The following is a 14,625-nucleotide window of genomic DNA, read 5'->3' on the forward strand; positions in this document are numbered from 1 at the left end:
TGACCGTAGGCCCAATCATAGAGGGTGGTCGTGCCCTATCTGGGTAAATCCTCTCCACCTGATATCCTGATTTAACTGTATATTTGCCATTTTTGGTAAAATGCCATCCATCCCGATCTATCCTCTGAGTTCTACTCAGTGGTAGACTTTCTATAATTTTTGCATCTTGTGGTTCCACCAAAGCCCGAATTGCCTGAGAATTCCAAGTACGCGAAGTGGAATTAATGAGTGAGTCCACTGTAAGGTCCGGATATAAATTATGTTGATTTTTATTAGCTCGTCTCGGGCGAGTGGTTGGGAGCCATGGATCATTACATACAGATATAGAAGAGCCTGTTCCCACCCTTTTGATTAGTCCTTTGCTTACCAGAGATCTAGCAGAGACAATACTCCGCCATCCATAGGATGGAGAATATGAGCGAATCGGTTCCAGGGGTGAAGCATTCCTGTAGTACCGACCTTTAAAAACTCTGGCAAATAACGAGTTTGGTTTCTCTATGAGACGCCAAAGCTGTTTGCCAAGCATCGCTGTATTAAAATCAGTGATGTCTTTGAACCCCAAACCCCCTTCTTCCTTATCAAGACATACTTTGTCCCACGATTTCCAATGCAAACCCCTAGTACTTCCCCCTGGACTCCACCAGAATTGTGCTACCGCACTCGTCAACTTCTTTGCAGTTGCCTTAGGTAGTCGATAACATGACATCACATGATTAGGTAGAGCTGTGACCACTGACTTAATAATCACCTCTTTTCCTCCTTTTGTGAAAAACCGAAAAGCCCATCCGGTAACTCTACAATTTAACCTCTCCTGCACAAAGCTAAAAACTTGTATCTTAGATCCCCCCAAATTTTCAGGCAGCCCCAAATAAGAACCCATTCCGCCTAAGTTTTGAATCCCCAGAATATCCCGTAATTCCTGTCTGGTCCCTTCCTCAATCTCATGTCCAAATTGAATCGATGACTTATCGAAATTTATAAGCTGACCAGATACCTGTTCATATTCCGTTAATATCCTAAGAATGGTTCGACATTCTTCTTTTTGAGCCTTACAAAAGAAAAGACTGTCATCCGCAAAAAGCAAATGAGATATTGATGGACATGCTCTTGCCACCTTCATTCCCGTTAGCCGTTTCTCTGCCTCTGCCTTTCGTATATTTGCGATCAAAGCCTCTGTGCAAAGAATAAATAAGTAGGGAGACAGAGGATCCCCCTGACGTAATCCTCTATGTGGAACAATGAGACCGCGCGGTTGTCCATTTAGTAGAACCCGATATTGAACTGAAGTTATACATTCCATCATTAACTTGATCCAGTGAGAATCAAAACCCATCTTTCGAAGTAAAGCTTTAATAAAATCCCATTCCACTCTATCATATGCTTTACTCATATCCGTTTTTATTGCCATATACTTTCCTTTGCATGCTTTATTGGTTCGCAGCCCATGAAACATTTCCTGCGCTATAAGAATATTATCCGAAATCAACCTTCCAGCTACAAACGCCGATTGAGTTTCTGAGATGAGCTTGGGAAGATATAATTTCAATCTCTGACATAAAACCTTTGAAATAATCTTGTATCCCACATTACAAAGACTTATTGGTCTCAATTCCGTCATCCTTGTAGGTCTCTCCGTTTTTGGAATCATACAAATATTAGTAATATTTAATCTAGCATCCATTTCTCCGGAAACCAAAAATTCGTTCACCAGCTCCACCAAATCTGCCTTAATAATGTGCCAGGAGTGTTGGAAGAATAATACTGTCATACCGTCCGGTCCAGGTGCCTTTTCTGGGTGCATCATAAAAAGAGCCTCCTTAACCTCCTCCTCCGTAGCTAATCTCAACAAACGTTGATTTATTTGAGGGGTGATAGTCGAAGGAATTTCCATCAGAAAATCATCAAACTCTGTAGGTGAAGAAGAGGTAAATAAATCCTCAAAATAACTAACAGCCACCCTTTCTACCCCATTTTCCTCGGTAATCCAATTCCCATCTGCATCATGTAACCCAACAATCCTGTTTCGTATCCGTCGCTGTTTAGTTAAAGCATGATAGAATTTTGTGTTGAGATCTCCAGATGAGTGCCACATATTCCTACTTTTTTGGTGCCAATACTCTTCTTCATCCCTATAAGCCTCTTGTAATTTCCTAGACACTTCCATTATATCTTCTTGAGTCCTTGTGTTATCTGTCTGTACCTCCTCCAGAACTTGATGTAATTCATTTATTTTTTCTTTTCCATAAGGTGGATTGTTTTGTAGAACTTTGTAAACTTGTAGAATTTTGGTAAAACTATAGAACTTGGGAAAACTATAGAATTTGGGTAAAACTATAGAACTTGCAAAAACATGTACATCGATTATTAAGATCTAAAAATTTAAAAGTCAAAATTTGATTTGAAAAACTAATAATTTTAAATTGAAATTCTATTGGTTCATTAATAGTACGAGAATATGTAGATTTAGTAAGAGTAGAAAAGATTAAATTTCTTCCATTGATTTTATCTTCGACGTACACTACTATTCTAATCATTCATACCTATTTTTTAAGAAAACAGATTTTATACTCATGTTTTCTTACTACAATTTTTTTTTTGTTTTTACGTCCAAATCAAAACTTATGGTTCTACAATATTTTTATAGGATAAAATTTTATTTTTCAGAATTTGAAAAAATAATTTTTATTATATGCCAAACTTTTAATATCTATGAAATATTTGCAGACAAAAATTTTAAATAAATTTATATAATATACTGGTTTTAATATTAAATTTTAATATAGTTAATGTTTAATGTATTTGCTCCCGATAAAAGTAGTTTTGAGCCTGGGGTTCAAATCCCAGACTATGCAATTTCTTCAGATTGCACAAGAAATCCAGGTTTCAATTCCCGGAGCAAGCGATTTATTCAACAATTATGCGATTACAGAAGAAAGGCTTACAAGAGTTTCTCAACATGGTGCAAGTAAATCCGGTCAGGCGTGATCTTCATAGGACGGCTCAAATGAGGCAGTTAGGCGTAGATCCTCATAAGGCAGGTAGTATTGTCGGTAATCGAATCGTCTTTGTAATCTTTCTCATAATTGTAATATCTAAATAAATCCCCAACAAAAAAAAAAAAAGTAGTTTTGAGCCCAATCCCTGATCGGTAGGTTAGATTTAGATAAAATATCTATAATTTGATGTATGATGACAATTTAAATAAACAGAAAAAGACAATGCGCCTAGACTTCTCCACAAGAAAAAAAGTTTATAGTCAACATACTGGATGCATAATTTTTTTTATGTTTAGATCAAATATCTATAATAATGATGTATGACAACAACAAGGGTTCAGATCAAATATCTATAATAGTGTGTATGATGACAAAAATAAATAAACTAAAAAACAATGCGCCTAGATTCCTTCTCGAGAAGAAAAGATTATAATCTAGCGCTCCAACCGTATACGGTTAATGAGTTATTCACGTACGTTCATTTGGTTCGTGAATCCAATTTCATGCGACAGACAATACGTTAATTTTTTTAGAAATTTCGAAAGTTATGTTTAGTGATCTTGCAATTACCACATGACCTTTCCATGTACTTTGACCTCATTCGCACAATATCGCGAATCATTTCCTAATAAGTTATTCATATTTTTACTATTCTAGTCTAAACACACTTAATTATAAAGTTTTAAATGGATGTGCGCCGGAAAAGGTAATCACATTTTGATGACATAGATAGTCAAATCAATTTCCTTACACTATTTCACATATATCAGAAATTAGAATTTTACAATTTACCCCCACTCACAGAGCGCGACAGCTACATTACACACGACGACATGTCTATAGTCGCATCTCGGTCCAAAACCGATATGGCTAACCTGGCTCTGAACCACTTGTAACTCTCCGATCTCCACCGCTAATGAGCCACCTACACCCATTCACTCGGTCTGTTAGCCCCGTCACGTGCCAGGGACGGTGCTTTAATTTTTTGGATGCTCGAAAATCATGTATAATGTCATTTCAGTCACCACATGATATTTTTTCGTGCTTTGGTCTCACCCGAAATCGCAAGTCACTTTTCAATAGATCGTCTATATTTTTACTACCCCAGTCCAAACTGACTTAACTCTAAAACTTTAAATGTATGTGTCGAAAAACTGCACTTTGATAACATAAATAATCTATACTATTATTTTAGAAGTGAATTTGCTTATTTGTCACATTTTCCATGATTTTAGGGCTGACTCATTAGTTTTAATAAATAATTTTAATTAAACTATAATTAAAATATAAGTCATTATTTATCTGATTACAAATTATTATAAAATTATCTCAAAACAATAAATGGAAAACATTTTTGAAAAAGAAAATATAATTCCATGTATTTATTTGATGTTTATTTACATTCTTTTTTCTTATTCACTAATTTTTATAATTAGTAGTATATATATACATATAATAATTAGATTTATCATTATACTAAAATATTAAAAATAGGTTTAAAAAAATTTCAAAAATTGATTTATATTTTTTTTAAGCGTAATATGTCATGGAATATTTTTTCTAAATTATTAAATTAATTTTAATATTAAAAAACTAAAAAGAGGTATATATCTGTTTGCTATTCGTGATATTTATAAATATTTTTTATTGGGAATGGAATTATCTTTTTAAAATATTTGTCTCTAAAAGAGAATATTTTCTAAATATTAATTTAAAATTAACTCTATTACTTTTGTGTGTTTTCAAGAATTTCCGAGAATTGTAACTTTGTTTAAATAACAATTTATTTAAAAGACTATTATATAAAGAAAAATGTGATTCTATTTTTATAAGAAACTGTATTTTCCAAAGTATTTATTTTAGTTATAAATATTAAAGTTTGAAAGTTAAAAGATCATTTTGAAAATAAAAAAATATGTTTTTATACTAAAAATACTATTTAATATCTATATTTAGAAGAAAATAGCATGTCTCTATTTTAAATGAAAAATAGACATTGACTATACCATATTTTTCATTCTATTATAGCATTTAGAATTGAATATAAGAATAAATAACAAAGGTTCTTATCTTATATATTATATATTAATGTTTTATTTGTTAACATGTTTGAGTGAGTATATAGTTATTATGTGAGGTATTTCACAATATAATTATACAATTCAATCATTTTCTTTACTTTGAATGATATAATATGTAAACTTGGGTTAAGTTGAACATTTTTTTTGCTTTTGATTTATTTTGCGATTTTGTAGATTTTAGTAATTTCAATAATTTGGTTTAATAACATCACTTTGTATTAGCAGTTTTATATATTTTCTTTAATTATATAATTGATTATCAATTAATATAATATTTTTTTTAAAGATAATAACCTATTTTAAGATATAAGATATTAACATTGTTATCGAAAAATAATGTTATAAATTAATAAAAGTTAAAAATTAAGAAATTAAAAGATTCATAAAAATATTATAAATTTAATGATTGACTTCAAAATTTTGATCATTAAATTTAATAGTACATCTATACTATTATTTGCGAAGTAAATTTTTGGAATCGAGCTCTCACGTTAAAAGTTAGAGTGGTTAATATCGATTATACCCTTAATAAATTAAATATATAAATTAATAAAAAAAATAAAAACGAATTTGCTTTTTTTTTTCTAATAATATAAGTGATTAAAACTAATAATGATAAGAATTATCCAAAATCTAAAAATATATCTTATTATAAAAAGATAATTCTTATATATATTATAACAAGATAATTCTAATTATATTGTGTTGTTATCTTATATATTGTATTGTTATCTTGAAATAATATATTTTTTTACTATAAAAATTGAAATTTAAGATATGAAATTATTTATAATTAAAGAAATTATATTATACCCTTAATAAATTAAATATATAAATTAATAAAAAAAATAAAAACGAATTTGCTTTTTTTTCTAATAATATAAGTGATTAAAACTAATAATGATAAGAATTATCCAAAATCTAAAAATATATCTTATTATAAAAAGATAATTCTTATATATATTATAACAAGATAATTCTAATTATATTGTGTTGTTATCTTATATATTGTATTGTTATCTTGAAATAATATATTTTTTTACTATAAAAATTGAAATTTAAGATATGAAATTATTTATAATTAAAGAAATTATTTATAATTAAATATTAATCAAAAAACATTTGTATAAATAAAAAAATTCATCATATATAAATAAGTTGATGTTTGATTTCTATGTTTGATGTTTAATAAAATATAAACTAATAAATGTTCACAAAAGAATCGGCCCGCATGTGCGGGCAAAATACTTAGTTTATTAATAAATATCTATAAAAAAAATATGTCCCGCATGTGTGGGGAAAACACCTAGTCAATCAATTATTTTTTCTACGTATATTAAAAATCAAGGATGTTACGGATGCATTATATTTAGGGTTAGATCAACTATTTATAATATAATAATGATGATGTATGACGACAAAAATAAACAAACTAAAAAACAATGCGCCAAGACTTCTCGTCGAGAAGAAAAGTTTATAGTCAACATACCGGATGCAGAGTTTTTTTCTGTAGACTATATTAAAACCCCAGGCCATGCTTATCTTCTCGGCACGAAAACAATAATACATTTTCTGGGGACAAATTAAAAAAAAATAAGAAACAAGAAATGGCGCAGTCTTCGACTCCTACGCTTCCCAGAGTGATTGTGGATCCAAGGTACTGTGTTCCGGACCCCGTGTATCTGGCGATGGTGCGGGATAATATTAATTTCAAGTACGGTAACTACGACATAAGGGACGTTAACGGGAACATGCTGTTCCAGGTAAAGAAGCCGGGCTTTGGTTATTTTAGCGGTAGGAAGATGTTCTTATTGGATGGTTCTGGATCTCCGGTCTTGACTATGAAAGAGAAGGTTCATAGACTCACATACACAACTTAAAAGTTTGTATGTTTTATGTGTAGTCGGGCTTAACCAAATTAAATGTATTGCAGACGATGACCATGCATGGAAGGTGGAAGGTGTATAGAGGAGGGAGTACGGAAGAGTGTGATTTGCTGTACTCGGTGAAGAGCTCGACGATGCAAGTGCTGCTTACGACGGAACTTAAGGTGTTTTTGGGTCACAACCATGAAGAGCAGATATGCGATTTCATAGTCAGATTGATGAAGGACGAACGCTCTTGTGCCGTCTACGCCGGTGAATCTGATGACGACGACAACATGATTACCTACGTAAACTCACTCTCTTTCCTTTTTTCTCTTTCCACATTGATCATTCGGGTGGACCCACCTATATCTGATTAATCAACTATTTTTGAGAAATTCTTTTGAATAGTCATTTATAGTTTATTTTCGTAAATAATAGTCTCTCAATGAGGAAAATGACCAAAATATATTTTATTCAAGGGTAAAATATATATTTATACCCTTTAGATTAATTAATATTGAATTAGAATTTAGAGTTAATGGATGGGCTTTGGGGTTGAGTTTCAAATTTCAAAAAACTAAAAAATAAAAATAAAAAAATTCAAAATAAAGAAAAGCTATTTCGGTCTTTTTTTTTTTTTGAACAAACGCTATTTTTATGAGAAAAATTTAAAAATTGTTATCTGAGAGAATTGTTCATTATTTTACAACTATAGGAAGATTCTTCCTCACATGTCTACGAGTTAATATTACTTTTATATCCGGTTTTGGTTCAGAACTGGTTTAGCAAATCAAATCTTTTTTTTTTGGCTCTGTTCAGTTTATCCAGAATAAAACATATGCTTAGCCTTATATGTGATGGTAGGTTGACCATGTGTTTGTGAATTGTAGAACAATCAACTTCACAATTGCAACATTTATTAAACCAAAATTAATTGCCCAAGAAAATACTCCAATAGGAGTACTCGGTTGGTTGGTGACTAAATCAAATGGTGTGTATATATGTAACAGATGAAGCACAAGAAGCGATCATCGGGACTGGACAATTTCTTGGTGACTGTTAATCCAAACGTCGATTATGCCTTCATTGCCTCTCTCGTAGTCCTTTTCGATGTTTTTAATCGAATGGATCCGCCGACGCTGATGAGTTGAACGAGGCTGGACACGCTGCAGACAAGATTGCACACCTTTTACATCAAGCACTTCACTGATGGATTTTAAAAGAGATTAAATCCAACCAAATCTATTGTTATTCAGTTAATGAATCTAAATATGTTTTATAGTTCAGTGCTATTGGATCTTATATTTTATCTGGTAGTGTAAAATTCTGGCCCTACCGGCAATTGCTGCTTAGCACATGTGTGTGTGGATATGCTTTTTGTTTTGTATTGTTGTACGTTCTTTAGACTGTTGTTGACACGGTGCACTTTGTAACGTGGCATGGTTCCTACCAAAACTTGGTGTGATCTTTCTATTTGTAAAAAATAATGATTTTCAGCTATTGGATATACTTTCGTTGCGTAATGTTTTCTTTTAGTATTTTTTTGTTCTTTTGCCATATATGAGTATTATGACCTCCTAATTTTACCAATTAATGTATATACTAGGTTAAGACCCGTCTCTTGGGCAGGAAGATATATATAAATTATTTTTAAGTATTATATATTTTTTCATATTATGAAATAATAAATATATATTGAATAATAAAAAATTTAGTAACTATTACGTATGTAACTAAATTGGTACAAATACTTAAATAAATTTTATTAATCGAGACAAACACTTTTTCTATTTTATATGTTATAAAGTTAAGTTTACATGATATTAACATAGATATAAAGTACATTTTTAATATTGACATCTGCTAAAAAATATTTTACACTAATATTATTTTTGATCGTTTGTATTTCTTTATAACAAAATTTTTAAATAAATGATAACAATAAAAAAATTGTGGGATGTTTAATAGTTTTAGTAATTTATAATTTTAAAAACATTCAATGCAAAGTTTAAAATCTAAATATTAAGTTGTCAATAATTGTTCAAAATGTTTATCAAAAAACTTCAAAGCAAATTCGAAATTAAAATACTTATGTATTTTATATGGTATATAATTTATTTTAAAAAATATTAATATACATATATATATATATATAATATTTATTAAATGAGACTTCATACTTCTGTAATTTAATAATCATTTGTATCTTGTTATAATATAAATTTTAAATCATGGATCACAAAAATTTGAATGTGAGATTTTTAACAACTTTAGTCATTTATATTTGTTTTTAAAAATTTAAAATATAGCATATACGAAAAAATCTAAATTTTTATTATATAGTTAACATGGTTGTTTAATTTATTTTTATTAGTTAAATTTTTTAAAATGATAGAGAATAGAGTAACTTTTATCAAATTTTTATTATTTAAAATCATTAATTGTCATATATACTTTAGTCACATTAGGTAATTCTGTGATTTTTATTTAAGGAAACAATGAAGAACATTTATGATTAGTTTATGGTTAGTTTAATAAAAAAAATTATTATATATTTATATGGACCAACATATTTTTCTAAGGATTCTAAAAATGATTGTGGTGATGACATGTGATTACAAAAATATGTTGTAATGATTCTCTTTTAATATATAGGGGATATCATTAGCTAGTCGTTATTCACTTGCTTTCATAAATTAATCCAATTATGTTCCTTTTTTTTTTTCTGATACAACGTATTTCACTAGTGTACCAACTTAAACTAAACGCCTCAAACTACGTACCGACTGTTATTGACAATGTTACTATTCCAGTAAATATTATTCCAGGTTCCCAAGATATTTGGAATTGGATTTGATACATTTGAAATTTATTAATGAGACATAAACCAAAATCAAAAACGATAAAAGGAAAAAAGGAAAAAAAAACCCAAATTAAACTATTTTCAATAAAGCAACAAAAAATTATGATATTGTTGGATACGTGGAATGAAGCATTCAGTGGAGTTACTCGCAGATACCCCTCATTACAACTGGGCATACCAAAGAACAAATGGTATAGTTATCTTTCTGAGTATATATGAACTTTTAGGTCTCCTTTTCTCCACTAAATTAAGATTTATATTCATTCAATCCAGGGCGTCTAATAACATGTGTTAGTGGAGCGGTCGAAAAAGAGCCCGAGTCAGAAAGTAAAAAAATATTAAGAAAATTTTCAAAATAAATATATAAATGTTGTTTAAAATTTCAAAATTTTAATGTATTTTTAAATTTATAGTTTATAATTAGAAGATAAACCTCAAATATATATAGATAAAACTATTAACTTTTAAAATGATTTCATTACATTGTTAAATATATAATTAATATTTTTTTTGGTCTTGATATAATTTGAGACGGCCCTGATTCAATCTTTCTTCTTCTATGTGGTTGATTTCATGTAGCTAGAAGAAAGATTGAATGATTTAGTCATGTGGTGGTCATCAATAATTCTGTATTTCTTTTTGTCTTATGGCTTTGAACATGCATGATTAGTCATTGCAGTTTGTCTACCTTTTGAGTTTGCAAGATTCTGTTCTTTGGTCCGAAGACATCTACTAGTTTTTTGACAATTTTTTATTTTTAGCTTCAACTCTAGTAATGTGTTAGAGTTTATCATTAAGGCATAACATTCATAAGATCGATCAGAGATTTTGGATACAAATCAATCTAAACCTAATCGACACACTAGTTTAATTGGTGGTTAGATCCCCTGAAATGTATAACATTTAGTATTACCTTATTTAAGAGTCGCAATTATTTTACTTTTTAATAGTCAGGATCATGCGGCGCTCGAGCTCATAGAGCAGTTCCACGACTGCAGAGTCGAAAGAACTCTTCTTGTCAGGCCTTGCTTCTCCGGTATACATCACAGCCTCACGATTAGGTATCTACTAGTTTATAGTGATGTGTTGTTGAGTCATTAGTGAAGATACTTTTGATGTGCGTTTGGTGACAATTTGTTGTTCTTGACCACCAACATTAGTGATGGTCCCTGATATTTAGAGAATGTTAACTTTAGGAGGTTATATGTATCATCATCAATGTTCTGATTCATCTGATTAGTTTTGTTATAGATTCCAGAGAAAGGGAAACATAGTAATACATGTGGATTCCTTGTTCTGTTATGTTCGATACTATAACAATTTTCACTGTCTTTTCTCAGTTTGGACCGGGCAGTTTCTTAGCCATGGACTGTTCAAGGTAAGTCTTTTTTTTTTTTTGCTAACATTTGGATGTTCGAGGTAAGTCCTTGTTGAAATAAAGAAGTAATAAAGAGAAAGATGAAAAGGAAACGTTGGCAAGACTTCACAAGACTTTGAAAGATTTCACAAGACTTCAACTAACTTCAAGTGATGATCAAGTGTGAAGTCCTAACTTAGCTTGGAAGGCATGGAAGAGAAAGGAGCTCGACCAACTTACCTTCAGTAAGGCCAGATAGAGATTTTGGGGTCCAGATACAACAAAGTCTATGTGTACCTAAGAAGCATGTGACCATGTGACCTCATGAGCAATCTCAGCCATCCAATTCAAATGAAACCTTATCTAAGCCATTGAATCAGCTAAATGAAGAGTGAACCAGACCAAACAAGGTGTCACATGGAGTATCAAGATCTGCTTCACTCTCAGCCACATATTTTGAAAATAGAGATGTTGGGAGGTGATGAGAGTGCACTTTTTTATCCAATGTGTTCTTTAATCTCTCTCTCTCTCTCTCTCTCTCTCTCTCTCTCTCTCTCTCTCTCTCTCTCTCTCTCTCTCTCTCTCTCTCTCTCTCTCTCTCTCTCTCTCTCTCTCTCTCTCTCTCTCTCTCTCTCTCTCTCTCTCTCTCTCTCTCTCTCTCTCTCTCTCTCTCTCTCTCTCTCTCTCTCTCTCTCTCTCTCTCTCTCTCTCTCTCTCTCTCTCTCTCTCTCTCTCTCTCTCTCTCTCTCTCTCTCTCTCTCTCTCACACAACACCGAAATACGAATGGAAAACACATTTACCTAGAGGCACATAATGGATAGTAAAAGAACAACCCCCTGAGCTAACCTAACTAAGTAATTATTTATTTATATAACTGAGACAAAAATCTGAATGAGACGATTGCTCCTAACACATTCATTCCATGATTCAGAAACACACAACACAACAAAGATACAGCTAACATATATATTATATAAATAGAAGAGTGGTTTATGACCGTTATCAAAGAAACAAAATATATGTGCATAATTTGTTTATGATTTACCAGTTAGTTGTCTACTTGGTAACAGCTTCTTCGAGCTCTCTTAAGCCACCGACTTTCTGTTCAATTTCTTCGATAAGTTCTTCACGCCATAACTCTGCTCTTGCTTTCTCTTCTATGTCTTCTTGCTGCATCAGACATACAAGCAGAAACATAATAACAACTCTATCCAATCTATAATAGTTGTATGTTACTAAGGATCTTACTGGTTCAAACGCAGCGGTTGCCGGGAGTTTGCGTATGCAGCGGTTTCTAGCAGTTTAAAAAGATTTGTACGACTGGTTCTATGGTTAGAAATTGGTGCGTTTGCGGGATACTTATGACTGGTTAACTACCAAATACAACAGCAGTTAAATAATAAATTAATAATATTTACATTTTATATAATTATAAAAATATCAAAAATCATAATATTATAATAAATATGAAAATTATATTTAGAAAATTATAGTTTTAAAATTTTTAAAATTATAGAAAATATTTTTATTTAAAAATTTATAATATTAATTAAAATATAATATATATATTTTAGTATTTTAATAATTTTAATTTAAAAATTTTATTGAATATTTTTATTTTTGTATTAATATGGTTTTGAAAAAAGAAAAAAAAAATTATCCTCCCGCAACCGGCCTCAACCATAAACGATAACTGGAATCAGCTTTTGATTTTAAGAGGTTCAGAGCAGTTTGAAGCGATTTGTAGGTTTGTATGATTGTTTCAAAACGTTGTAAACCATTGTCAACCGCTACCAACCGCAAAAGATGCGTTTGCGGATGGTAGCGGGAAAACCAGTTAGGCCCTAAAGCGGGATGTACTAAGTCTATGATCCCACCCAGCCCAATCTAGACCAAACCGGCCAAACTCAATATATTTTGTTTTAGATTCTCCACCGGCTACCTATATGAGATCAATGTTACCAGAACTACATCAAACCTGTTAAGCCTTGATTTCACTGTTACCAGGAATCAAATTTATATAATTAAGAAATTCAACTTTTGTCAAATGTTTTGTTAAGTCTAGACATATATACCAGCATATATGAAAATGTTTTATTATGTTTGTGTTTGACGTTTATAATTTTTAAATATTAGTTTGTAAAGATAATTAAGTTTGTAGGATCATTTTGCGAAAAAAATATGATAAGCATAAATGTAAACGCAAATAAACAAACGCAAATGCTTAAGACTGTGACACTTAAAGTCAAACCTAGAGACATCTACATACTTTGCTTTCTTCATCCTATAGGATAACCACTTAGACATATAGAGTGGGTCAAACCGGTCCACAGGGTCAAGCTCTATAAAGATCAGTGTGGGATAGTCCATGACAACATCCCAAATAATAATTTCTAAGTTTCTAATATTAGAAAGAGAGATACGTACAGTTTCATAGACCCAATATCCGGTTCCATCACCTCCATCTCCACGGTACTCCTCCGAGTCATAGAATGGATCCTATATATGCACCATTATTCATAAATGTATAAAAGAAACGAAAAAGTAGTCAAAAGATTTCGATTTGAGTTGAGGTTTTCCGTACCTTTGCGGAACCAAAGTACAGACATCCCCAACAAGTGAACATAATGTAGAACAAATCTGAGATCAAGACCAACATATCAAACTATCCGCAAACCAATTTGAAGGGAAAAAATAAAAACCTTTCTTCTTGTCTTAATGAACACAAATTTGCTACTTACAGACATTCTTGATGGCTTTATCACTTAGATGCCACACGTGTTTCTCTGTAATGATATCACGCATCCCTTCAATTTGTTGAACCATCACAGCCATTAGTGGCAAATCATGTGGCAGTGCCTTTCTTACACATAAGCTTCCTCTCATCACACTCTTTCCCCTTTTCTCATTCTGTTTCATCTAGTTTTATCAGAATTATAAAACGTAAAATTCATAACAAGAGCAATCAGATTTTTAAATTAGAGACTCACAGATTGCCATCCGTGAGCTGTCCCTGAAAACTGCTTAGGCTACACAGCAAAAAAAACAACCCCTTTCTTAGTATATTTTTTTCTAATATAAATGATGAAACACTTTGCTGTATATGAAAATAGTTAAATATGGACCGAGTAACTCGAGTAAAACGGGACATGAAGGTTTGTGAAGGTGAATGCTTCAGCCATTGATACTTCTTTGATAAGTGGCAATGGAGGAGAGGAGATATAAGACACAGTGTTGCTGCAACCCTTTTCTATTATTATTTTAACTTTAAGATTAGATTCTTCGAGACAGAACATGTGTGGACTGTGGATAAGGGAACCAGTATCCTCCACAGACCACACTTGTTTAACTCTTGTCATACATAAACAAAGCGCGTGTTAGCAATCACACAGCAAATTGTAGTCTTATAAAAGCGCAGGTTAACGACTATTGCCATAAATTGCTAAAAATATCCGCTTA

General features: G+C 31.2%; 2 protein-coding genes across 6 annotated transcripts; one reads left to right on the plus strand and one right to left on the minus strand.

Moving 5' to 3' along the window:
* Positions 1-6,553: 6,553 nt before the first annotated feature.
* On the plus strand, positions 6,554-8,468 carry LOC103842687 (protein LURP-one-related 15). Its single transcript, XM_009119349.3, has 3 exons — positions 6,554-6,930; positions 7,011-7,250; positions 7,956-8,468. The coding sequence occupies exons 1-3, from the start codon at positions 6,685-6,687 to the stop codon at positions 8,094-8,096; spliced, it is 627 nt and encodes a 208-aa protein (XP_009117597.1). The 5' UTR covers positions 6,554-6,684; the 3' UTR covers positions 8,097-8,468.
* A 3,586-nt stretch (positions 8,469-12,054) lies between these two features.
* Positions 12,055-14,562, minus strand: LOC103842686 (photosynthetic NDH subunit of subcomplex B 4, chloroplastic). Of its 5 annotated transcripts, none has more exons than XM_033280729.1 (7): positions 14,292-14,562; positions 14,157-14,195; positions 13,908-14,076; positions 13,751-13,806; positions 13,594-13,665; positions 12,415-12,539; positions 12,117-12,336 (listed from the first exon to the last, which is right to left on the minus strand). In XM_033280729.1, exons 1-7 carry the CDS (start codon positions 14,523-14,525, stop codon positions 12,324-12,326), a joined length of 708 nt encoding a protein of 235 aa, XP_033136620.1. In that variant the 5' UTR covers positions 14,526-14,562; the 3' UTR covers positions 12,117-12,323. The 5 variants fall into 5 exon arrangements, with proteins under 5 accessions (XP_009117591.2, XP_033136620.1, XP_033136619.1 ...); XM_033280728.1 differs by having other exon boundaries at positions 13,908-14,085; XM_033280730.1 differs by having other exon boundaries at positions 13,908-14,085; positions 14,300-14,535.
* Between the last annotated feature and the right edge of the window lie 63 nt (positions 14,563-14,625).

This window comes from Brassica rapa, chromosome A09 (assembly GCF_000309985.2).
Source record: "Brassica rapa cultivar Chiifu-401-42 chromosome A09, CAAS_Brap_v3.01, whole genome shotgun sequence".
Taxonomy (NCBI): domain Eukaryota; kingdom Viridiplantae; phylum Streptophyta; class Magnoliopsida; order Brassicales; family Brassicaceae; genus Brassica; species Brassica rapa.